The following is a 22521-nucleotide window of genomic DNA, read 5'->3' as shown; positions in this document are numbered from 1 at the left end:
GTGTGTGTCTCTCTCTGCCAGTGTGTGTGTGTATCTCTGCCAGTGTGTGTCCCTCTGCCAGTGTCTGTGTCTCTCTCTGCCAGTGTGTGTGTGTGTCTCTCTGCCAGTGTGTGTATGTCTCTCTGCCAGTGTGTGTTTCTCACTCTTCCAGTGTCTGTGTGTCTCTCTCTGCCAGTGTGTGTGTATCTTTGCCAGTGTGTGTGTGTCTCTCTCTGCCAGTGTGTGTATGTGTCTCTCTGCCAGTGTGTGTGTGCCTCGCTCTGCCAGTGTGTGTGTCTCTCTCTCTGCCAGTGTGTGTGTATCTCTGCCAGTGTGTGTGTGTCTCTCTCTGCCAGTGCCTGTGTCTCTCTCTGCCAGTGTGTGTCTCTCTCTGCCAGTGTGTGTGTCTCTTACTCTGCCAGTGTGTGTCTGTCTCTCTCTGCCAGTGTGTGTCTGTATCTCTGCCAGTGTGTGTGTGTCTCTCTCTCTGCCAGTGTGTGTGTGTCTCTCTCTCTGCCTGTGTGTGTCTCTGTCTCTGCCAGTGTGTCTCTCTCTCTTCCAGTGTGTGTGTGTCTCTCTCTGCCAGTGTGTGTGTCCCTCTGCCAGTGTGTGTGCCTCTTACTCTGCCAATGTGTGTCTGTCTCGCTCTGCCAGTGTGTGTCTGTATCTCTGCCAGTGTGTGTGTGTGTCTCTCTCTGCCAGTGTGTGTGTGTCTCTCTCTCTGCCTGTGTGTGTCTCTCTCTCTGCCTGTGCGTGTCTCTCTCTGTGCCAGTGTGTGTCTCTCTCTGCCAGTGTGTGTATGTCTCTCTGCCAGTGTGTGTGTCTCTCTCTGCCAGTGTGTGTGTGTCTCTCTCTGCCAGTGTGTGTGTATCTTTGCCAGTGTGTGTGTCACTCTCTGCCAGTGTGTGTGTCTCTCTCTGCCAGTGTGTGTGTGTCTCTCTGCCAGTGTGTGTGTCTCTCTCTGCCAGTGTGTGTGTCTCTCTAGCGCAGTGTGTGTGTCTCTCTCTCTGCCAGTGTGTGTCTGTCTCTCTCTGCCAGTGTGTGTCTGTATCTCTGCCAGTGTGTGTGTGTCTCTCTCTCTGCCAGTGTGTGTCTGTCTCTCTCTCTGCCTGTGTGTGTCTCTGTCTCTGCCAGTGTGTCTCTCTCTCTTCCAGTGTGTGTGTGTCTCTCTCTGCCAGTGTGTGTGTCCCTCTGCCAGTGTGTGTGCCTCTTACTCTGCCAATGTGTGTCTGTCTCGCTCTGCCAGTGTGTGTCTGTATCTCTGCCAGTGTGTGTGTGTGTCTCTCTCTGCCAGTGTGTGTGTGTCTCTCTCTCTGCCTGTGTGTGTCTCTCTCTCTGCCTGTGCGTGTCTCTCTCTGTGCCAGTGTGTGTCTCTCTCTGCCAGTGTGTGTATGTCTCTCTGCCAGTGTGTGTGTCTCTCTCTGCCAGTGTGTGTGTGTCTCTCTCTGCCAGTGTGTGTGTATCTTTGCCAGTGTGTGTGTGTCTCTCTGCCAGTGTGTGTGTCTCTCTCTGCCAGTGTGTGTGTCTCTCTAGCGCAGTGTGTGTGTCTCTCTCTCTGCCAGTGTGTGTCTCGCTCTGCCAGTGTGTGTCTCTCTCTGCCAGTGTGTGTGTGTCTCTCTCTGCCAGTGTGTGTGTTTCTTACTCTGCCAGTGTGTGTCTGTCTCTCTCTGCCAGTGTGTGTCTGTCTCTCTGCCAGTGTGTGTGTGTCTCTCTCTCTGCCAGTGTGTGTGTGTCTCTCTCTGTGCCTGTGTGTGTCTCTATCTCTGCCAGTGTGTGTCTCTCTCTGCCAGTGTGTGTGTGTCTCTCTGCCAGTGTGTGTCTGTCTCTCTCTGCCAGTGTGTGTGTGTGTCTCTCTCTGCCAGTGTGTGTCTCTCTCTGCCAGTGTGTTTATGTGTCTCTCTGCCAGTGTGTGTGAGTCTCTCTCTGCCAGTGTATGTGTCTCTCTCTGCCAGTGTGTGTCTCTCTCTGCCAGTGTGTGTGTCTCTCTGCCAGTGTGTGTGTCTCTCTCTCTGCCAGTGTGTGTGTGTCTCTCTCTCTGCCAGTGAGTGTGTCTCTCTCTGACAGTGTGTGTGTGTATCTCTGCCAGTGTGTGTCTCTTTCTCTGCCAGTGTGTGTGTGTATCTCTCTGCCAGTGTGAGTGTGTGTCTCTGCCAGTGTGCGTGTCTCTGCCTGTGTGTGTGTCTCTCTTCCAGTGTGTGTGTCCCTCTGCCAGTGTGTGTGTCTCTCTCTGCCAGTTTGTGTGTGTCTCTCTCTGCCAGTGTGTGTGTATCTCTGCCAGTGTGTGTCTCTCTGCCAGTGTGTGTATGTGTCTCTCTGCCAGTGTGTGTGTGCCTCTCTCTGCCAGTGTGTGTGTCTCTCTCTCTGCCAGTGTGTGTGTATCTCTGCCAGTGTGTGTGTCTCTCTCTGCCAGTGTGTGTGTGTCTCTCTCTGCCAGTGCGTGTGTCTCTCTCTGCCAGTGTGTGTCTCTCTCTGCCAGTGTGTGTGTGTCTCTCTCTGCCAGTGTGTGTCTCTCTTACTCTGCCAGTGTGTGTCTGTCTCTCTCTGCCAGTGTGTGTCTGTATCTCTGCCAGTGTGTGTGTCTCTCTCTCTCTGCCAGTGTGTGTGTGTCTCTCTCTCTGCCTGTGTGTGTCTCTGTCTCTGCCAGTGTGTGTCTCTCTCTGCCAGTGTGTGTGTGTCTCTCTCTGCCAGTGTGTGTGTCTCTTACTCTGCCAGTGTGTGTCTGTCTCTCTCTGCCAGTGTGTGTCTGTAGCTCTGCCAGTGTGTGTGTGTCTCTCTCCCTGCCAGTGTGTGTGTGTCTCTCTCTGTGCCTGTGTGTGTCTCTATCTCTGCCAGTGTGTGTCTCTCTCTGCCAGTGTGTGTGTGTCTCTCTGCCAGTGTGTGTGTGTCTCTCTCTGCCAGTGTGTGTGTGTCTCTCTCTGCCAGTGTGTGTGTCTCTCTCTGCCAGTGTGTGTGTCTCTCTCTGCCAGTGTGTTTATGTGTCTCTCTGCCAGTGTGTGTGAGTCTCTCTCTGCCAGTGTGTGTGTGTCTCTCTGCCAGTGTGTGTGTGTCTCTCTCTGCCAGTGTGTGTGTGTGTCTCTCTCTGCCAGTGTGTGTCTCTCTCTGCCAGTGTGTGTGTCTCTCTCTGCCAGTGTGTTTATGTGTCTCTCTGCCAGTGTTTGTGAGTCTCTCTCTGCCAGTGTGTGTGTCTCTCTCTGCCAGTGTGTGTCTTTCTCTGCCAGTGTGTGTGTCTCTCTGCCAGTGTGTGTGTCTCTCTCTCTGCCAGTGTGTGTGTGTCTCTCTCTCTGCCAGTGCATGTGTCTCTCTCTGTCAGTGTGTGTGTGTTTCTCTCTGTCAGTGTGTGTGTGTCTCTCTCTTCCAGTGTGTGTGTCTCTCTCTCTGCCAGTGTGTGTTTGTCTCTATGCCAGTGTGTGTGTGTATCTCTGCCAGTGTGTGTCTCTTTCTCTGCAAGTGTGAGTGTGTCTCTCTCTGCCAGTGTGAGTGTGTGTCTCTGCCAGTGTGCGTGTCTCTGCCTGTGTGTGTGTCTCTCTGCCAGTGTGTGTGTCTCTCTTCCAGTGTGTGTGTCCCTCTGCCAGTGTGTGTGTCTCTCTCTGCCAGTGTGTGTGTGTCTCTCTCTGCCAGTGTGTGTGTATCTCTGCCAGTGTGTGTCTCTCTGCCAGTGTGTGTGTGTCTCTCTCTGCCAGTGTGTGTGTGTGTATCTCTGCCAGTGTGTGTCCCACTGCCAGTGTCTGTGTCTCTCTCTGCCAGTGTGTGTCTGTATCTCTGCCAGTGTGTGTGTGTCTCTCTCTCTGCCAGTGTGTGTGTGTCTCTCTCTCTGCCTGTGTGTGTCTCTCTCTCTGCCAGTGTGTGTCTCTCTCTTCCAGTGTATGTGTGTCTCTCTGCCAGTGTGTGTGTGTCTCTCTCTGCCAGTGTGTGTGTCTCTCTCTGCCAGTGTGTTTATGTGTCTCTCTGCCAGTGGGTGTGTGTCTCTCTCTGCCAGTATGTGTGTCTCTTACTCTGCCAGTGTGTGTCTGTATCTCTGCCAGTGTGTGTGTGTCTCTCTCTCTGCCAGTGTGTGTGTGTCTCTCTCTCTGCCTGTGTGTGTCTCTCTCTCTGCCAGTGTGTGTGTGTCTCTGCCAGTGTGTGTGTGTCTCTCTCTGCCAGTGTGTGTGTATCTTTGCCAGTGTGTGTGTCACTCTCTGCCAGTGTGTTTGTGTCTCTCTGCCAGTGTGTGTGTGCCTCTCTCTGCCAGTGTGTGTGTGTCTCTCTCTGCCAGTGTGTGTGTATCTCTGCCAGTGTGTGTGTGTCTCTCTGCCAGTGTGTGTGTGTCTCTCTGCCAGTGTGTGTGTCTCTCTCTGCCAGTGTGTGTGTCTCTCTCTGCCGGTGTGTGTGCCTCTCAATGCCAGTGTGTGTGTCTCTCTCTCTGCCAGTGTGTGTCCCGCTCTGCCAGTGTGTGTCTCTCTCTGCCAGTGTGTGTGTGTCTCTCTCTGCCAGTGTGTGTGTCTCTTACTCTGCCAGTGTGTGTCTGTCTCTCTCTGCCAGTGTGTGTCTGTATCTCTGCCAGTGTGTGTGAGTCTCTCTCTCTGCCAGTGTGTGTGTGTCTCTGTATCTCTGCCAGTGTGTGTGTGTGTCTCTCTCTCTGCCAGTGTGTGTGTGTCTCTCTCTGTGCCTGTGTGTGTCTCTATCTCTGCCAGTGTGTGTCTCTCTCTGCCAGTGTGTGTGTCTCTCTCTGCCAGTGTGCGTGCGTCTCTCTCTGCCAGTGTGTGTGTCTCTCTCTGCCAGTTTGTGTGTCTCTCTCTGCCAGTGTGTTTATGTGTCTCTCTGCCAGTGTGTGTGAGTCTCTCTCTACCAGTGTGTTTATGTGTGTCTCTGCCAGTGTGTGTGAGTCTCTCTCTGCCAGTGTGTGTGTCTCTCTCTGCCAGTGTGTGTCTCTCTCTGCCAGTGTGTGTGTCTCTCTGCCAGTGTGTGTGTCTCTCTCTCTGCCAGTGTGTGTGTGTCTCTCTCTCTGCCAGTGCATGTGTCTCTCTCTGACAGTGTGTGTTTCTCTCTGTCAGTGTGTGTGTGTCTCTCTCTTCCAGTGTGTGTGTCTCTCTCTCTGCCAGTGTGTGTGTGTCTCTCTGCCAGTGTGTGTGTGTATCTCTGCCAGTGTGTGTCTCTTTCTCTGCCAGTGTGTGTGTGTCTCTCTCTGCCAGTGTGAGTGTGTGTCTCTGCCAGTGTGCGTCTCTCTGCCTGTGTGTCTGTCTCTCTGCCAGTGTGTGTGTCTCTCTTCCAGTGTGTGTGTCCCTCTGCCAGTGTGTGTGTCTCTCTCTGCCAGTGTGTGTGTGTCTCTCTCTGCCAGGGTGTGTGTATCTCTGCCAGTGTGTGTCTCTCTGCCAGTGTGTGTGTGTCTCTCTCTGCCAGTGTGTGTGTGTGTATCTCTGCCAGTGTGTGTCCCACTGCCAGTGTCTGTGTCTCTCTCTGCCAGTGTGTGTCTGTATCTCTGCCAGTGTGTGTGTGTGTCTCTCTCTCTGCCAGTGTGTGTGTGTCTCTCTCTCTGCCTGTGTGTGTCTCTGTCTCTGCCAGTGTGTGTCTCTCTCTTCCAGTGTATGTGTGTCTCTCTGCCAGTGTGTGTGTGTCTCTCTCTGCCAGTGTGTGTGTGTGTGTCTCTCTGCCAGTGTGTGTGTGTCTCTCTCTGCCAGTGTGTGTGTCTCTCTCTGCCAGTGTGTTTATGTGTCTCTCTGCCAGTGGGTGTGTGTCTCTCTCTGCCAGTATGTGTGTCTCTTACTCTGCCAGTGTGTGTCTGTATCTCTGCCAGTGTGTGTGTCTCTCTCTCTCTGCCAGTGTGTGTGTGTCTCTCTCTCTGCCTGTGTGTGTGTCTCTCTCAGCCAGTGTGTGTGTGTCTCTCTCTGCCAGTGTGTGTGTATCTTTGCCAGTGTGTGTGTCACTCTCTGCCAGTGTGTTTATGTGTCTCTCTGCCAGTGTGTGTGTGCCTCTCTCTGCCAGTGTGTGTGTGTCTCTCTCTGCCAGTGTGTGTGTATCTCTGCCAGTGTGTGTGTGTCTCTCTGCCAGTGTGTGTGTGTCTCTCTGCCAGTGTGTGTGTGTATCTCTGCCAGTGTGTGTCTCTTTCTCTGCCAGTGTGTGTGTGTCTCTCTCTGCCAGTGTGAGTGTGTGTCTCTGCCAGTGTGCGTCTCTCTGCCTGTGTGTCTGTCTCTCTGCCAGTGTGTGTGTCTCTCTTCCAGTGTGTGTGTCCCTCTGCCAGTGTGTGTGTCTCTCTCTGCCAGTGTGTGTGTGTCTCTCTCTGCCAGGGTGTGTGTATCTCTGCCAGTGTGTGTCTCTCTGCCAGTGTGTGTGTGTCTCTCTCTGCCAGTGTGTGTGTGTGTATCTCTGCCAGTGTGTGTCCCACTGCCAGTGTCTGTGTCTCTCTCTGCCAGTGTGTGTCTGTATCTCTGCCAGTGTGTGTGTGTGTCTCTCTCTCTGCCAGTGTGTGTGTGTCTCTCTCTCTGCCTGTGTGTGTCTCTGTCTCTGCCAGTGTGTGTCTCTCTCTTCCAGTTTATGTGTGTCTCTCTGCCAGTGTGTATGTGTCTCTCTCTGCCAGTGTGTGTGTGTGTGTCTCTCTGCCAGTGTGTGTGTGTCTCTCTCTGCCAGTGTGTGTGTCTCTCTCTGCCAGTGTGTTTATGTGTCTCTCTGCCAGTGGGTGTGTGTCTCTCTCTGCCAGTATGTGTGTCTCTTACTCTGCCAGTGTGTGTCTGTATCTCTGCCAGTGTGTGTGTCTCTCTCTCTCTGCCAGTGTGTGTGTGTCTCTCTCTCTGCCTGTGTGTGTGTCTCTCTCTGCCAGTGTGTGTGTGTCTCTCTCTGCCAGTGTGTGTGTATCTTTGCCAGTGTGTGTGTCACTCTCTGCCAGTGTGTTTATGTGTCTCTCTGCCAGTGTGTGTGTGCCTCTCTCTGCCAGTGTGTGTGTGTCTCTCTCTGCCAGTGTTTGTGTATCTCTGCCAGTGTGTGTGTGTCTCTTTGCCTGTGTGTGTGTGTCTCTCTGCCAGTGTGTGTGTCTCTCTCTGCCAGTGTGTGTGTCTCTCTCTGCCGGTGTGTGTGTCTCTCTCTGCCAGTGTGTGTGTCTCTCTCTGCCGGTGTGTGTGTCTCTCTCTGCCAGTGTGTGTGTCTCTCTCTCTGCCAGTGTGTGTCCCGCTCTGCCAGTGTGTGTCTCTCTCTCTGCCAGTGTGTGTCTCTCTCTCTGCCAGTGTGTGTCTCTCTCTGCCAGTGTGTGTGTCTCTCTCTGCCAGTGTGTGTGTCTCTTACTCTGCCAGTGTGTGTCTGTCTCTCTCTGCCAGTGTGTGTCTGTATCTCTGCCAGTGTGTGTGAGTCTCTCTCTCTGCCAGTGTGTGTGTGTCTCTGTATCTCCTCCAGTGTGTGTGTGTGTCTCTCTCTCTGCCAGTGTGTGTGTGTCTCTCTCTGTGCCTGTGTGTGTCTCTATCTCTGCCAGTGTGTGTCTCTCTCTGATAGTGTGTGTTTCTCTCTGTCAGTGTGTGTGTGTCTCTCTCTTCCAGTGTGTGTGTCTCTCTCTCTGCCAGTGTGTGTGTGTCTCTCTGCCAGTGTGTGTGTGTATCTCTGCCAGTGTGTGTCTCTTTCTCTGCCAGTGTGTGTGTGTCTCTCTGCCAGTGTGTGTGTGCCTCTCTCTGCCAGTGTGTGTGTCTCTCTCTCTGCCAGTGTGTGTGTATCTCTGCCAGTGTGTGGTGTCTCTCTCTGCCAGTGTGTGTGTGTCTCTCTCTGCCAGTGCGTGTGTCTCTCTCTGCCAGTGTGTGTCTCTCTCTGCCAGTGTGTGTGTGTCTCTCTCTGCCAGTGTGTGTGTCTCTTACTCTGCCAGTGTGTGTCTGTCTCTCTCTGCCAGTGTGTGTCTGTATCTGTGCCAGTGTGTGTGTCTCTCTCTCTCTGCCAGTGTGTGTGTGTCTCTCTCTCTGCCTGTGTGTGTCTCTGTCTCTGCCAGTGTGTGTCTCTCTCTGCCAGTGTGTGTGTCTCTTACTCTGCCAGTGTGTGTCTGTCTCTCTCTGCCAGTGTGTGTCTGTAGCTCTGCCAGTGTGTGTGTGTCTCTCTCCCTGCCAGTGTGTGTGTGTCTCTCTCTGTGCCTGTGTGTGTGTGTCTCTCTGCCAGTGTGTGTGTGTCTCTCTCTGCCAGTGTGTGTGTGTCTCTCTCTGCCAGTGTGTGTGTCTCTCTCTGCCAGTGTGTGTGTCTCTCTCTGCCAGTGTGTTTATGTGTCTCTCTGCCAGTGTGTGTGAGTCTCTCTCTGCCAGTGTGTGTGTGTCTCTCTGCCAGTGTGTTTGTGTCTCTCTCTGCCAGTGTGTGTGTGTGTCTCTCTCTGCCAGTGTGTGTCTCTCTCTGCCAGTGTGTGTCTCTCTCTGCCAGTGTGTGTGTGTCTCTCTCTCTGCCAGTGTGTGTGTGTCTCTCTCTCTGCCTGTGTGTGTCTCTCTCTATGCCAGTGTGTGTGTGTCTCTGCCAGTGTGTGTGTGTCTCTCTCTGCCAGTGTGTGTGTATCTTTGCCAGTGTGTGTGTCTCTCTGCCAGTGTGTGTGTGTCTCTCTCTGCCAGTGTGTGTGTGTGTCTCTCTCTGCCAGTGTGTGTCTCTCTCTGCCAGTGTGTGTCTCTCTCTGCCAGTGTGTGTGTCTCTCTCTGCCAGTGTGTGTCTCTCTCTGCCAGTCTGTGTGTCTCTCTGCCAGTGTGTGTGTCTCTCTCTGCCAGTGTGTGTCTCTCTCTGCCAGTCTGTGTGTCTCTCTGCCAGTGTGTGTGTCTCTCTCTCTGCCAGTGTGTGTGTGTCTCTCTCTCTGCCAGTGCATGTGTCTCTCTCTGACAGTGTGTGTTTCTCTCTGTCAGTGTGTGTGTGTCTCTCTCTTCCAGTGTGTGTGTCTCTCTCTCTGCCAGTGTGTGTTTGTCTCTCTGCCAGTGTGTGTGAGTATCTCTGCCAGTGTGTGTCTCTTTCTCTGCCAGTGTGTGTGTCTCTCTCTGCCAGTGTGAGTGTGTGTCTCTGCCAGTGTGCGTGTCTCTGCCTGTGTGTGTGTCTCTCTGCCAGTGTGTGTGTCTCTCTTCCAGTGTGTGTGTCCCTCTGCCAGTGTGTGTGTCTCTCTCTGCCAGTGTGTGTGTGTCTCTCTCTGCCAGTGTGTGTGTATCTCTGCCAGTGTGTGTCTCTCTGCCAGTGTGTGTGTGTCTCTCTCTGCCAGTGTGTGTGTGTGTATCTCTGCCAGTGTGTGTCCCACTGCCAGTGTCTGTGTCTCTCTCTGCCAGTGTGTGTCTGTATCTCAGCCAGTGTGTGTGTCTCTCTCTCTGCCAGTGTGTGTCTCTCTGCCAGTGTGTGTGTGTCTCTCTGCCAGTGTGTGTCTCTTTCTCTGCTAGTGTGAGTGTGTGTCTCTGCCAGTGTGCGTGTCTCTCTTCCAGTGTGTGTGTCCCTCTGCCAGTGTGTGTGTGTCTCTCTCTGCCAGTGTGTGTGTATCTCTGCCAGTGTGTGTCTCTCTGCCAGTGTGTGTGTGTCTCTGTCTGCCAGTGTGTGTCTCTCTCTTCCAGTGTATGTGTGTCTCTCTGCCAGTGTGTGTGTGTCTCTCTCTGCCAGTGTGTTTATGTGTCTCTCTGCCAGTGGGTGTGTGTCTCTCTCTGCCAGTATGTGTGTCTCTTACTCTGCCAGTGTGTGTCTGTATCTCTGCCAGTGTGTGTGTGTCTCTCTCTCTGCCAGTGTGTGTGTGTCTCTCTCTCTGCCTGTGTGTGTCTCTCTCTCTGCCAGTGTGTGTGTGTCTCTGCCAGTGTGTGTGTGTCTCTCTCTGCCAGTGTGTGTGTATCTTTGCCAGTGTGTGTGTCACTCTCTGCCAGTTTGTTTGTGTCTCTCTGCCAGTGTGTGTGTGTCTCTCTCTGCCAGTGTGTGTGTGTCTCTCTCTGCCAGTGTGTGTGTATCTCTGCCAGTGTGTGTGTGTCTCTCTGCCAGTGTGTGTGTGTCTCTCTGCCAGTGTGTGTGTCTCTCTCTGCCAGTGTGTGTGTCTCTCTCTGCCGGTGTGTGTGCCTCTCTCTGCCAGTGTGTGTGTCTCTCTCTCTGCCAGTGTGTGTCCCGCTCTGCCAGTGTGTGTCTCTCTCTGCCAGTGTGTGTGTGTCTCTCTCTGCCAGTGTGTGTGTCTCTTACTCTGCCAGTGTGTGTCTGTCTCTCTCTGCCAGTGTGTGTCTGTATCTCTGCCAGTGTGTGTGAGTCTCTCTCTCTGCCAGTGTGTGTGTGTCTCTGTATCTCTGCCAGTGTGTGTGTGTGTCTCTCTCTCTGCCAGTGTGTGTGTGTCTCTCTCTGTGCCTGTGTGTGTCTCTATCTCTGCCAGTGTGTGTCTCTCTCTGCCAGTGTGTGTGTCTCTCTCTGCCAGTGTGTGTGCGTCTCTCTCTGCCAGTGTGTGTGTCTCTCTCTGCCAGTGTGTTTATGTGTCTCTCTGCCAGTGTGTGTGAGTCTCTCTCTGCCAGTGTGTGTGTGTCTCTCTGCCAGTGTGTGTGTCTCTCTCTCTGCCAGTGTGTGTATGTCTCTCTCTGCCAGTGTGTGTGTCTCTCTCTGCCAGTGTGTTTATGTGTCTCTCTGCCAGTGTGTGTGAGTCTCTCTCTGCCAGTGTGTGTGTCTCTCTCTGCCAGTGTGTGTCTCTCTCTGCCAGTGTGTGTGTCTCTCTCTGCCAGTGTGTTTATGTGTCTCTCTGCCAGTATGTGTGTGCCTCTCTCTGCCAGTGTGTGTGTGTCTCTCTCTTCCAGTGTGTGTGTCTCTCTCTCTGCGAGTGTGTGTCTCTCTGCCAGTGTGTGTGTGTCTCTCTGCCAGTGTGTGTCTCTTTCTCTGCTAGTGTGAGTGTGTGTCTCTGCCAGTGTGCGTGTCTCTCTTCCAGTGTGTGTGTGTCCCTTTGCCAGTGTGTGTGTGTCTCTCTCTGCCAGTGTGTGTGTATCTCTGCCAGTGTGTGTCTCTCTGCCAGTGTGTGTGTCTCTCTCTCTGCCAGTGTGTGTGTGTGTATCTCTGCCAGTGTGTTTCTCTCTCTGCCAGTGTGTGTGTGTCTCTCTCTGCCAGTGTGTGTGTCTCTTACTCTGCCAGTGTGTGTCTTTCTTTCTCTGCCAGTGTGTGTCTGTATCTCTGCCAGTGTGTGTGTGTGTCTCTCTCTGCCAGTGTGTGTGTGTCTCTCTCTCTGCCTGTGTGTGTCTCTCTCTGCCTGTGTGTGTCTCTCTCTGACAGTGTGTGTGTATCTTTGCCAGTGTGTGTGTCTCTCTCTGCCAGTGTGTGTATGTGTCTCTCTGCCAGTGTGTGTGTGCCTCTCTCTGCCAGTGTGTGTGTGGCTCTCTCTGCCAGTGTGTGTGTATCTCTGCCAGTGTGTGTGTCTCTCTCAGCCAGTGTGTGTGTGTCTCTCTCTGCCAGTGCCTGTGTCTCTCTCTGCCAGTGTGTGTCTCTCTCTGCCAGTGTGTGTGTCTCTCTGCCAGTGTGTGTGTCTCTTACTCTGCCAGTGTGTGTCTGTCTCTCTCTGCCAGGGTGTGTCTGTATCTCTGCCAGTGTGTGTGTGTCTCTCTCGCTGCCAGTGTGTGTGTGTCTCTCTCTCTGCCTGTGTGTGTCTCTGTCTCTGCCAGTGTGTCTCTCTCTCTGCCAGTGTGTGTGTGTCTCTCTCTGCCAGTGTGTGTGTCCCTCTGCCAGTGTGTGTGTCTCTTACTCTGCCAATGTGTGTCTGTCTCGCTCTGCCAGTGTGTGTCTGTATCTCTGCCAGTGTGTGTGTGTCTCTCTCTCTGCCAGTGTGTGTGTGTCTCTCTCTCTGCCTGTTTGTGTCTCTCTCTCTGCCAGTGTGTGTCTCTCTCTGCCAGTGTGTGTATGTCTCTCTGCCAGTGTGTGTGTCTCTCTCTGCCAGTGTGTGTGTCTCTCTCTCTGCCAGTGTGTGTGTATCTTTGCCAGTGTGTGTGTCACTCTCTGCCAGTGTGTTTATGTGTCTCTCTGCCAGTGTGTGTGCCTCTCTCTGCCAGTGTGTGTGTGTCTCTCTCTGCCAGTGTGTGTGTATCTCTGCCAGTGTGTGTGTCTCTCTCTGCCAGTGTGTGTGTGTCTCTCTGCCAGTGTGTGTGTCTCTCTGCCAGTGTGTGTGTCTCTCTCTGCCAGTGTGTGTGTCTCTCTCTGCCAGTGTGTGTGTCTCTCTCTGCCAGTGTGTGTGTCTCTCTCTCTGCCAGTGTGTGTCTCGCTCTGCCAGTGTGTGTCTCTCTCTGCCAGTGTGTGTGTGTCTCTCTCTGCCAGTGTGTGTGTCTCTCTCTCTGCCAGTGTGTGTCTCGCTCAGCCAGTGTGTGTCTCTCTCTGCCAGTGTGTGTGTCTCTCTCTCTGCCAGTGTGTGTGTGTCTCTCTTTGTGCCTGTGTGTGTCTCTATCTCTGCCAGTGTGTGTCTCTCTCTGCCAGTGTGTGTGTGTCTCTCTGCCAGTGTATGTGTGTCTCTCTCTGCCAGTGTGTGTGTGTCTCTCTGCCAGTGTGTGTGTGTCTCTCTCTGCCAGTGTGTGTGTGTCTCTCTCTGCCAGTGTGTGTGTCTCTCTCTGCCAGTGTGTGTGTCTCTCTCTGCCAGTGTGTTTATGTGTCTCTCTGCCAGTGTGTGTGATTCTCTCTCTGCCAGTGTGTGTGTCTCTCTCTGCCAGTGTGTGTCTCTCTCTGCCAGTGTGTGTGTCTCTCTGCCAGTGTGTGTGTCTCTCTCTCTGCCAGTGTGTGTGTGTCTCTCTCTCTGCCAGTGCGTGTGTCTCTCTCTGACAGTGTGTGTTTCTCTCTCTCAGTGTGTGTGTCTCTCTCTCTTCCAGTGTGCGTGTCTCTCTCTCTGCCAGTGTGTGTGTGTCTCTCTGCCAGTGTGTGTGTGTATCTCTGCCAGTGTGTGTCTCTTTCTCTGCCAGTGTGTGTGTGTCTCTCTCTGCCAGTGTGAGTGTGTGTCTCTGCCAGTGTGCGTGTCTCTGCCTGTGTGTGTGTCTCTCTGCCAGTGTGTGTGTCTCTCTTCCAGTGTGTGTGTCCCTCTGCCAGTGTGTGTGTCTCTCTCTGCCAGTGTGTGTGTCTCTCTCTGCCAGTGTGTGTGTATCTCTGCCAGTGTGTGTCTCTCTGCCAGTGTGTGTGTGTCTCTCTCTGCCAGTGTGTGTGTGTGTATCTCTGCCAGTGTGTGTGAGTCTCTCTCTGCCAGTGTGTGTCTCTCTCTGCCAGTGTGTGTGTCTCTCTCTCTGCCAGTGCGTGTGTCTCTCTCTGCCAGTGTGTGTTTCTCTCCGTCAGTGTGTGTGTGTCTCTCTCTTCCAGTGTGTGTGTGTCTCTCTCTGCCAGTGTGTGTGTGTCTCTCTGCCAGTGTGTGTGTCTCTCTCTGCCAGTGTGTGTGTGTGTGTCTCTGCCAGTGTGTGTGTCTCTGCCTGTGTGTGTGTCTCTCTGCCAGTGTGTGTGTCTCTCTTCCAGTGTGTGTGTCCCTCTGCCAGTGTGTGTGTCTCTCTCTGCCAGTGTGTGTGTGTCTTTCTCTGCCACTGTGTGTGAGTCTCTCTGCCAGTGTGTGTGTCTTTCTCTGCCAGTGTGTGTCTCTCTGCCAGTGTGTGTCTCTCTGCCAGTGTGTGTGTCTCTCTGCCAGTGTGTGTCTCACTCTGCCAGTGTGTGCGTGTGTCTCTCTCTGCCAGTGTGTGTGTCTCTCTCTGCCAGTGTGTGTGTCTCTCTCGGCCAGGGTGTGTCTCTCTGCCAGTGTGTGTCTCTCTGCCAGTGTGTGTGTCTCTCTTCCAGTGTGTGTCTCATTCTGCCAGTGTGTGCGTGTGTCTCTCTCTGCCAGTGTGTGTGTCTCTCTCTGCCAGTGTGTGTGTCTCTCTCTGCCAGTGTGTGCGTGTGTCTCGCTCTGCCAGTGTGTGTGTGTCTTTCTCTGCCAGTGTGTGTGTCTCTCTCTGCCTGTGTGTGTCTCTCTCTCTGCCAGTGTGTGTCTCTCTCTGCCAGTGTGTGTATGTCTCTCTGCCAGTGTGTGTGTCTCTCTCTGCCAGTGTGTGTGTTTCTCTCTCTGCCAGTGTGTGTGTCTCTCTTTGCCAGTGTGTGTGTCTCTCTCTCTGCCAGTGTGTGTGTCTCTCTCTCTGCCAGTGCGTGTGTCTCTCTCTGCCAGTGTGTGTTTCTCTCCGTCAGTGTGTGTGTGTCTCTCTCTTCCAGTGTGTGTGTGTCTCTCTGCCAGTGTGTGTGTGTCTCTCTGCCAGTGTGTGTGTCTCTCTCTGCCAGTGTGTGTGTGTGTGTCTCTGCCAGTGTGTGTGTCTCTGCCAGTGTGTGTGTCTCTGCCTGTGTGTGTGTCTCTCTGCCAGTGTGTGTGTCTCTCTTCCAGTGTGTGTGTCCCTCTGCCAGTGTGTGTGTCTCTCTCTGCCAGTGTGTGTGTGTCTTTCTCTGCCACTGTGTGTGAGTCTCTCTGCCAGTGTGTGTGTCTTTCTCTGCCAGTGTGTGTCTCTCTGCCAGTGTGTGTCTCTCTGCCAGTGTGGGTGTCTCTCTGCCAGTGTGCGTCTCACTCTGCCAGTGTGTGCGTGTGTCTCTCTCTGCCAGTGTGTGTGTCTCTCTCTGCCAGTGTGTGTGTCTCTCTCGGCCAGGGTGTGTCTCTCTGCCAAAGTGTGTCTCTCTGCCAGTGTGTGTGTCTCTCTTCCAGTGTGTGTCTCACTCTGCCAGTGTGTGCGTGTGTCTCTCTCTGCCAGTGTGTGTGTCTCTCTCTGCCAGTGTGTGTGTCTTTCTCTGCCAGTGTGTGCGTGTGTCTCGCTCTGCCAGTGTGTGTGTGTCTTTCTCTGCCAGTGTGTGTGTCTCTCTCTGCCTGTGTGTGTCTCTCTCTCTGCCAGTGTGTGTCTCTCTCTGCCAGTGTGTGTATGTCTCTCTGCCAGTGTGTGTGTCTCTCTCTGCCAGTGTGTGTGTGTCTCTCTCTGCCAGTGTGTGTGTATCTTTGCCAGTGTGTGTGTCACTCTCTGCCAGTGTGTTTATGTGTCTCTCTGCCCGTGTGTGTGTGCCTCTCTCTGCCAGTGTGTGTGTGTCTCTCTCTGCCAGTGTGTGTGTATCTCTGCCAGTGTGTGTGTCTCTCTTTGCCAGTGTGTGTGTCTCTCTCTGCCAGTGTGTGTGTCTCTCTCTCTGCCAGTGTGTGTCTCGCTCTGCCATTGTGTGTCTCTCTCTGCCAGTGTGTGTGTGTCTCTCTCTGCCAGTGTGTGTGTCTCTTACTCTGCCAGTGTGTGTCTGTCTCTCTCTGCCAGTGTGTGTCTGTATCTCTGCCAGTGTGTGTGTGTCTCTCTCTCTGCCAGTGTGTGTGTGTCTCTCTCTGTGCCTGTGTGTGTCTCTATCTCTGCCAGTGTGTGTCTCTCTCTGCCAGTGTGTGTGCGTCTCTCTGCCAGTGTGTGTGTGTCTCTCTCTGCCAGTGTGTGTGTGTCTCTCTCTGCCAGTGTGTGTGTCTCTCTCTGCCAGTGTGTGTGTCTCTCTCTGCCAGTGTGTTTATGTGTCTCTCTGCCAGTGTGTGTGAGTCTCTCTCTGCCAGTGTGTGTGTGTCTCTCTGCCAGTGTGTATGTGTCTCTCTCTGCCAGTGTGTGTGCGTCTCTCTGCCAGTGTGTGTGTGTCTCTCTCTGCCAGTGTGTGTCTGTCTCTCTCTGCCAGTGTGTGTGTCTCTCTCTGCCAGTGTGTGTGTCTCTCTCTGCCAGTGAGTTTATGTGTCTCCCTGCCAGTGTGTGTGAGTCTCTCTCTGCCGGTGTGTGTGTCTCTCTCTGCCAGTGTGTGTGTCTCTCTCTGCTAGTGTGTTTATGTGTCTCTCTGACAGTGTGTGTGAGTCTCTCTCTGCCAGTGTGTGTGTCTCTCTCTGCCAGTGTGTGTCTCTCTCTGCCAGTGTGTGTGTCTCTCTGCCAGTGTGTGTGTCTCTCTCTCTGCCAGTGTGTGTGTGTCTCTCTCTCTGCCAGTGCGTGTGTCTCTCTCTGCCAGTGTGTGTGTCTCTCTGTCAGTGTGTGTGTGTCTCTCTCTTCCAGTGTGTGTGTCTCTCTCTCTGCCAGTGTGTGTGTGTCTCTCTGCCAGTGTGTGTGTATCTCTGCCAGTGTGTGTCTCTTTCTCTGCCAGTGTGTGTGTGTCTCTCTCTGCCAGTGTGAGTGTGTGTCTCTGCCAGTGTGCGTGCCTCTGCCTGTGTGTATGTCTCTCTGCCAGTGTGTGTGTCTCTTTTCCAGTGTGTGTGTCCCTCTGCCAGTGTGTGTGTCTCTCTCTGCCAGTGTGTGTGTGTCTCTCTCTGCCAGTGTGTGTGTATCTCTGCCCGTGTGTGTCTCTCTGCCAGTGTGTGTGTGTCTCTCTCTGCCAGTGTGTGTGTGTGTATCTCTGCCAGTGTGTGTCCCTCTGCCAGTGTCTGTGTCTCTCTCTGCCAGTGTGTGTGTGTGTGTGTGTGTGTCTCTGCCAGTGTGTGTATGTCTCTCTGCCAGTGTGTGTGTCTCTATCTTCCAGTGTCTGTGTGTCTCTCTCTGCCAGTGTGTGTGTATCTTTGCCAGTGTGTGTGCCTCTCTCTGCCAGTGTGTTTATGTGTCTCTCTGCCAGTGTGTGTGTGTCTCTCTCTGCCAGTGTGTGTGTATCTCTGCCAGTGTGTGTGTCTCTCTCTGCCAGTGTGTGTCTGTCTCTCTCTGCCAGTGTGTGTCTGTATCTCTGCCAGTGTGTGTGTGTCTCTCTCTCTGCCAGTGTGTGTGTGTCTCTCTCTCTGCCAGTGCCTGTGTCTCTCTCTGCCAGTGTGTGTCTCTCTCTGCCAGTGTGTGTGTGTCTATCTCTGCCAGTGTGTGTGTCTCTTACTCTGCCAGTGTGTGTCTGTCTCTCTCTGCCAGTGTGTGTCTGTATCTCTGCCAGTGTGTGTGTGTCTCTCTCTCTGCCAGTGTGTGTGTGTGTCTCTCTCTCTGCCTGTGTGTGTCTCTGTCTCTGCCAGTGTGTCTCTCTCTCTGCCAGTGTGTGTGTGTCTCTCTCTGCCAGTGTGTGTGTGTCTCTCTCTCTGCCAGTGTGTGTGTGTCTCTCTCTGCCAGTGTGTGTGTCTCTCTCTGCCAGTGCGTGTGTCTCTCTCTCTGCCAGTGTGTTTATGTGTCTCTCTGCCAGTGTGTGTGAGTCTCTCTCTGCCAGTGTGTGTGTCTCTCTGCCAAGGTGTGTGTCTCTCTCTCTGCCAGTGTGTGTGTCTCTCTCTCTGCCAGTGCGTGTGTCTCTCTCTGCCAGTGTGTGTGTCTCTCTCTTCCAGTGTGTGTGTGTCTCTCAGTGCCAGTGTGTGTGTGTCTCTCTGCCAGTGTGTGTGTCTCTCTCTGCCAGTGTGTGTGAGTCTCTCTGCCAGTGTGTGTGTCTCTCTCTGCCAGTGTGTGTCTCTCTGCCAGTGTGTGCCTCTCTGCCAGTGTGTGTGTCTCTCTGCCAGTGTGTGTCTCACTCTGCCAGTGTGTGCGTGTGTCTCTCTCTGCCAGTGTGTGTGTCTCTCTCTGCCAGTGTGTGTGTCTCTCTCTGCCAGTGTGTGTCTCTCTGCCAGTGTGTGTCTCTCTGCCAGTGTGTGTGTCTCTCTTCCAGTGTGTGTCTCACTCTGCCAGTGTGTGCGTGTGTCTCTCTCTGCCAGTGTGTGTGTCTGTCTCTGCCAGTGTGTGAGTCTCTCTCTGCCAGTGTGTGTGTGTGTCTCGCTCTGCCAGTGTGTGTGTTTGTCTCTCTCTGCCAGTGTGTGTGTCTCTCTCTGCCAGTGTGTGTGCCTCTCTCTGCCAATGTGTGTGTCTCTCTCTGCCAGTGCGTGTGTCTCTCTGTGCCAGTGTGTGTGTCTCTCTCTGCCAGTGTGTGTGTCTCTCTCTGCCAGTGTGTGTGTCTGACTCTGCCAGTGTGTGTGTCTCTCTCTGCCAGAGTGTGTGTGTGTCTCGCTCTGCCAGTCTGTGCGTGTGTCTCTCTCTGCCAGTTTGTCTCTCTCTGCCAGTGTGTGAGTGTCTCTCTCTCTCTGCCAGTGTGTGTGTGTCTCTCTCTCTGCCAGTGTGTGTGTCTCTCTCTGCCAGTGTGTGTGTCTCTCTCTGCCAGTGTGTGTGTCTCTCTCTGCCAGTGTGTGTGTGTGTGTCTCGCTCTGCCAGTGTGTGTGTCTCTCTCTGCCAGTCTGTGCGTGTGTCTATCTCTGCCAGTTTGTGTGTGTGTCTCTCTCTGCCAGTGTGTGTGTCTCTCTCTGCCAGTGTGTGTGTCTCTCTCTGCCAGTGTGTGTCTCTCTGCCAGTGTGTGTCTCTCTGCCAGTGTGTGTGTCTCTCTTCCAGTGTGTGTCTCACTCTGCCAGTGTGTGCGTGTGTCTCTCTCTGCCAGTGTGTGTGTCTCTCTCTGCCAGTGTGTGTGTCTCTCTCTGCCAGTGTGTGCGTGTGTCTCGCTCTGCCAGTGTGTGTGTGTCTCTCTCTGCCAGTGTGTGTGTCTCTCTCTGCCAGTGTGTGTGCCTCTCTCTGCCAATGTGTGTGTCTCTCTCTGCCAGTGCGTGTGTCTCTCTGTGCCAGTGTGTGTGTCTCTCTCTGCCAGTGTGTTTGTCTCTCTCTGCCAGTGTGTGTGTCTCACTCTGCCAGTGTGTGTGTCTCTCTCTGCCAGTGTGTGTGTGTGTCTCGCTCTGCCAGTCTGTGCGTGTGTCTCTCTCTGCCAGTTTGTCTCTCTCTGCCAGTGTGTGTGTGTCTCTCTCTCTCTGCCAGTGTGTGTGTGTCTCTCTCTCTGCCAGTGTGTGTGTCTCTCTCTGCCAGTGTGTGTGCCTCTCTCTGCCAGTGTGTGTGTCTCTCTCTGCCAGTGTGTGTGTGTGTGTCTCGCTCTGCCAGTGTGTGTGTCTCTCTCTGCCAGTCTGTGCGTGTGTCTATCTCTGCCAGTTTGTGTGTGTGTCTCTCTCTGCCAGTGTGTGTGTGTCTCTCTCTGCCTGTGTGTGTGTGTCTCTCTCTCTGCCAGTGTGTGCATGTGTCTGGCTCTGCCTGTGTGTTTGTGTGTGTGTCTCTCTCTGCCAGTGTGTGTGTGTCTCTCTCTGCCAGTGTGTGTGTCTCTCTCTGCCAGTGTGTGTGTCTCTCTCTCTGCCAGTGTGTTTATTTGTCTCTCTGCCAGTGTGTGTGAGTCTCTCTCTGCCAGTGTGTGTCTCTCTCTGCCAGTGTGTGTGTCTCTCTGCCAAGGTGTGTGTCTCTCTCTCTGCCAGTGTGTGTGTCTCTCTCTCTGCCAGTGCGTGTGTCTCTCTCTGCCAGTGTGTGTTTCTCTCCATCAGTGTGTGTGTGTCTCTCTCTTCCAGTGTGTGTGTGTCTCTCTGCCAGTGTGTGTGTCTCTCTCTGCCAGTGTGTGTGTGTGTCTCTGCCAGTGTGTGTGTCTCTGCCTGTGTGTGTGTCTCTCTGCCAGTGTGTGTGTCTCTCTTCCAGTGTGTGTGTCCCTCTGCCAGTGTGTGTGTCTCTCTCTGCCAGTTTGTGTGTGTCTTTCTCTGCCACTGTGTGTGTGTCTTTCTCTGCCAGTGTGTGTGACTCTCTCTGCCAGTGTGTGTGTCTCTCTCTGCCAGTGTGTGTCTCTCTGCCAGTGTGTGTCTCTCTGCCAGTGTGTGTGTCTCTCTGCCAGTGTGTGTCTCACTCTGCCAGTGTGTGCGTGTGTCTCTCTCTGCCAGTGTGTGTGTCTCTCTCTGCCAGTGTGTGTGTCTCTCTCTGCCAGTGTGTGTCTCTCTGCCAGTGTGTGTCTCTCTGCCAGTGTGTGTGTCTCTCTTCCAGTGTGTGTCTCACTCTGCCAGTGTGTGCGTGTGTCTCTCTCTGCCAGTGTGTGTGTCTCTCTCTGCCAGTGTGTGTGTCTCTCTCTGCCAGTGTGTGCATGTGTCTCGCTCTGCCAGTGTGTGTGTGTGTCTCGCTCTGCCAGTCTGTGCGTGTGTCTCTCTGCCAGTGTGTGTCTCTCTGCCAGTGTGTGTGTCTCTCTTCCAGTGTGTGTCTCACTCTGCCAGTGTGTGCGTGTGTCTCTCTCTGCCAGTGCGTGTGTCTCTCTGTGCCAGTGTGTGTGTCTCTCTCTGCCAGTGTGTGTGTCTCTCTCTGCCAGTGTGTGTGTATGACTCTGCCAGTGTGTGTGTCTCTCTCTGCCAGTGTGTGTGTGTGTCTCGCTCTGCCAGTCTGTGCGTGTGTCTCTCTCTGCCAGTTTGTCTCTCTCTGCCAGTGTGTGTGTGTCTCTCTCTCTCTGCCAGTGTGTGTGTGTCTCTCTCTCTGCCAGTGTGTGTGTCTCTCTCTGCCAGTGTGTGTGTCTCTCTCTGCCAGTGTGTGTGTCTCTCTCTGCCAGTGTGTGTGTGTGTCTCGCTCTGCCAGTGTGTGTGTCTCTCTCTGCCAGTCTGTGCGTGTGTCTATCTCTGCCAGTTTGTGTGTGTGTCTCTCTCTGCCAGTGTGTGTGTCTCTCTCTGCCAGTGTGTGTGTCTCTCTCTGCCAGTGTGTGTCTCTCTGCCAGTGTGTGTCTCTCTGCCAGTGTGTGTCTCTCTTCCAGTGTGTGTCTCACTCTGCCAGTGTGTGCGTGTGTCTCTCTCTCCCAGTGTGTGTGTCTCTCTCTGCCAGTGTGTGCGTGTGTCTCGCTCTGCCAGTGTGTGTGTCTCTCTCTGCCAGTGTGTGTGTGTCTCTCTCTGCCAGTGTGTGTGCCTCTCTCTGCCAGTGTGTGTGTCTCTCTCTGCCAGTGTGTGTGTGTGTGTCTCGCTCTGCCAGTGTGTGTGTCTCTCTCTGCCAGTCTGTGCGTGTGTCTATCTCTGCCAGTTTGTGTGTGTGTCTCTCTCTTCCAGTGTGTGTGTGTCTCTCTCTGCCTGTGTGTGTGTCTCTCTCTCTCTGCCAGTGTGTGCATGTGTCTGGCTCTGCCTGTGTGTTTGTGTGTGTGTCTCTCTCTCTCTTTCTCTCTCTGCCAGTGTGTGTCTCTCTCTCTCTGCCAGTGTGTGTCCGTCTTTCTCTCTCTCTCTCTCTGCCAGTGTGTGTCTCTCTCTCTCTCTGCCAGTGTCTGTCCGTCTTTCTCTCTCTCTCTCTCTGCCAGTGTGTGTCTCTCTCTCTCTGCCAGTGTGTGTCCGTCTTTCTCTCTCTCTCTCTCTCTCTGCCAGTGTGTGTCTCTCTCTCTCTGCCAGTGTGTGTATGTGTGTCTCTCTCTCTCTCTCTGCCAGTGTGTGTCTGCCTCTCTCTCTGCCAGTGTGTGTATGTGTGTCTCTCTTCCTCTCTCTCTGCCAGTGTGTGTGTGTGTGTGTCTCTTCCAGTGTGTGTCTCTCTTTCTTCCGTGATGATAACTGCACAAGGATTAACTGTTGTGATATCTCCCAGTGACTGCTCTGGAATGACCTGCAGCATCCATTCTTCCGTGTCTAAATAAGCAGCTGCAGGCTACAATCTCTGGACTGTGACGATACCAGATGACTGGCTCTGCTGAGACCTCCTCACCCTTTGTTCTCCACTCATTCCGCTGTTAATTGACTCTCTTCTTTTCTCTCTCCTAGTTCCGTAACTGCATGATCACCACCATTTGCTGTGGCAAGAACCCATTCGAAGAGGAAGAGTCCACCTCCGCCAGTGCCAGCAAGACAGAGGCTTCCTCTGTCTCCTCCAGCCAGGTGGCTCCTGCATAAAAGCTCAGCTCAGCAAATTTGAGTGAGCCGCAGGCTGGCACATTGCATCTACGCTGCATTCTCCATACTAACTGATTGTGTCGAGGTTTGAAGGCCCAAGATTTTTTAAAAAACCAAGTCCAAGCATCAAGAAATAGTGGAACTTTTCAACTGTGTGGCGAATATTTGAACAGAATGAATCATTCCGTCCTGAGCTTTCTAATTAAACCATGAGTCCAACAGTAAGACTTCAAGCTGCCATGTTGTGAGGATATTGTACATTACTATATTCAGAGCAGGTGTCTATAGGACTATCCATTATTTTGAAAGTTCAAATGCTTTTTTAAAAACCCTCCTATTGATGACAAACCAATGTAACTTCTATGTCCAGGTCTGATCTAGCAGTATAGAACCAGTTAATAAAGAGCACATTGCAAATTGTCTTGCTTCCTGGTTTTTATTCCACTCAGTCTTCCCCTGAGTCTGCCTCCAGGTCATTGCTGTTCCTTTTTGGTACAATTCCATTCTGCCTCCTCAATGACGTCACTCCCTCTTTCACTTTCGGTGAAGCACAGGTTCAGGGTTGGGTTGACGTGGAGTGAGCTTTCTCATCACGCTGACCCTCTCCCCCATTGCCAACCTTCAGATGTCTGTCATCTGATAATTGAGCCATTTCTCTTTCTGGAATTCCTTTCATTTTCTTTCTCTCAGAGGGCGGCACGATGGCACAGTGGGAAGCACAGTTGCTTCACACCTGCAGGGTCCCGGGTTTGATTCCCGGCTTGGGTCACTGTCTGTGCGGAGTCTGCACGTTTTCCCCATGTCTGCGTGGGTTTCCTCCGGGTGCTCCGGTTTCCTCCCACAGTCCAAAGATGTGCAGGGTAGGTGGATTGGCCATGATAAATTGCCCTTAGTGTCCAAAAACGTTAGCTGGGTTACTGGGATAGGGTGGAGGTGTGGGTTTGGGCAGGGTGCTCTTTTCCAAGAGCCGGTGCAGATTCACTGAGCCGAATGGCCTCCTTCTGCACTGTAAATTCTATGTCTATGTCATGGATATTGATGCAGTTAGTCAACCTCTGAACTACCCTTGCTTGTTCCTCTTGAGC

General features: G+C 53.1%; 1 protein-coding gene across 1 annotated transcript in view; it reads left to right on the top strand.

Annotated features, from left to right (window-relative positions):
- The window catches only part of LOC140388210 (rhodopsin), a 147265-nt gene extending 125409 nt beyond the window's left edge, over nucleotides 1-21856 (top strand). Inside the window, exon 5 of the mRNA XM_072472000.1 lies at nucleotides 21308-21856. Within this exon, the coding sequence (XP_072328101.1) occupies nucleotides 21308-21436 (129 nt within the window). The 3' untranslated portion in view covers nucleotides 21437-21856. The remainder of the gene's footprint in view (nucleotides 1-21307) is intronic.
- The last annotated feature ends 665 nt before the right edge of the window (nucleotides 21857-22521 follow it).

Source organism: Scyliorhinus torazame, chromosome 13 (assembly GCF_047496885.1).
Source record: "Scyliorhinus torazame isolate Kashiwa2021f chromosome 13, sScyTor2.1, whole genome shotgun sequence".
Lineage (NCBI taxonomy): Eukaryota > Metazoa > Chordata > Chondrichthyes > Carcharhiniformes > Scyliorhinidae > Scyliorhinus > Scyliorhinus torazame.
Note: the sequence above shows the minus strand (reverse complement) of the source record. Positions and strands in the feature narration are given on the sequence as shown.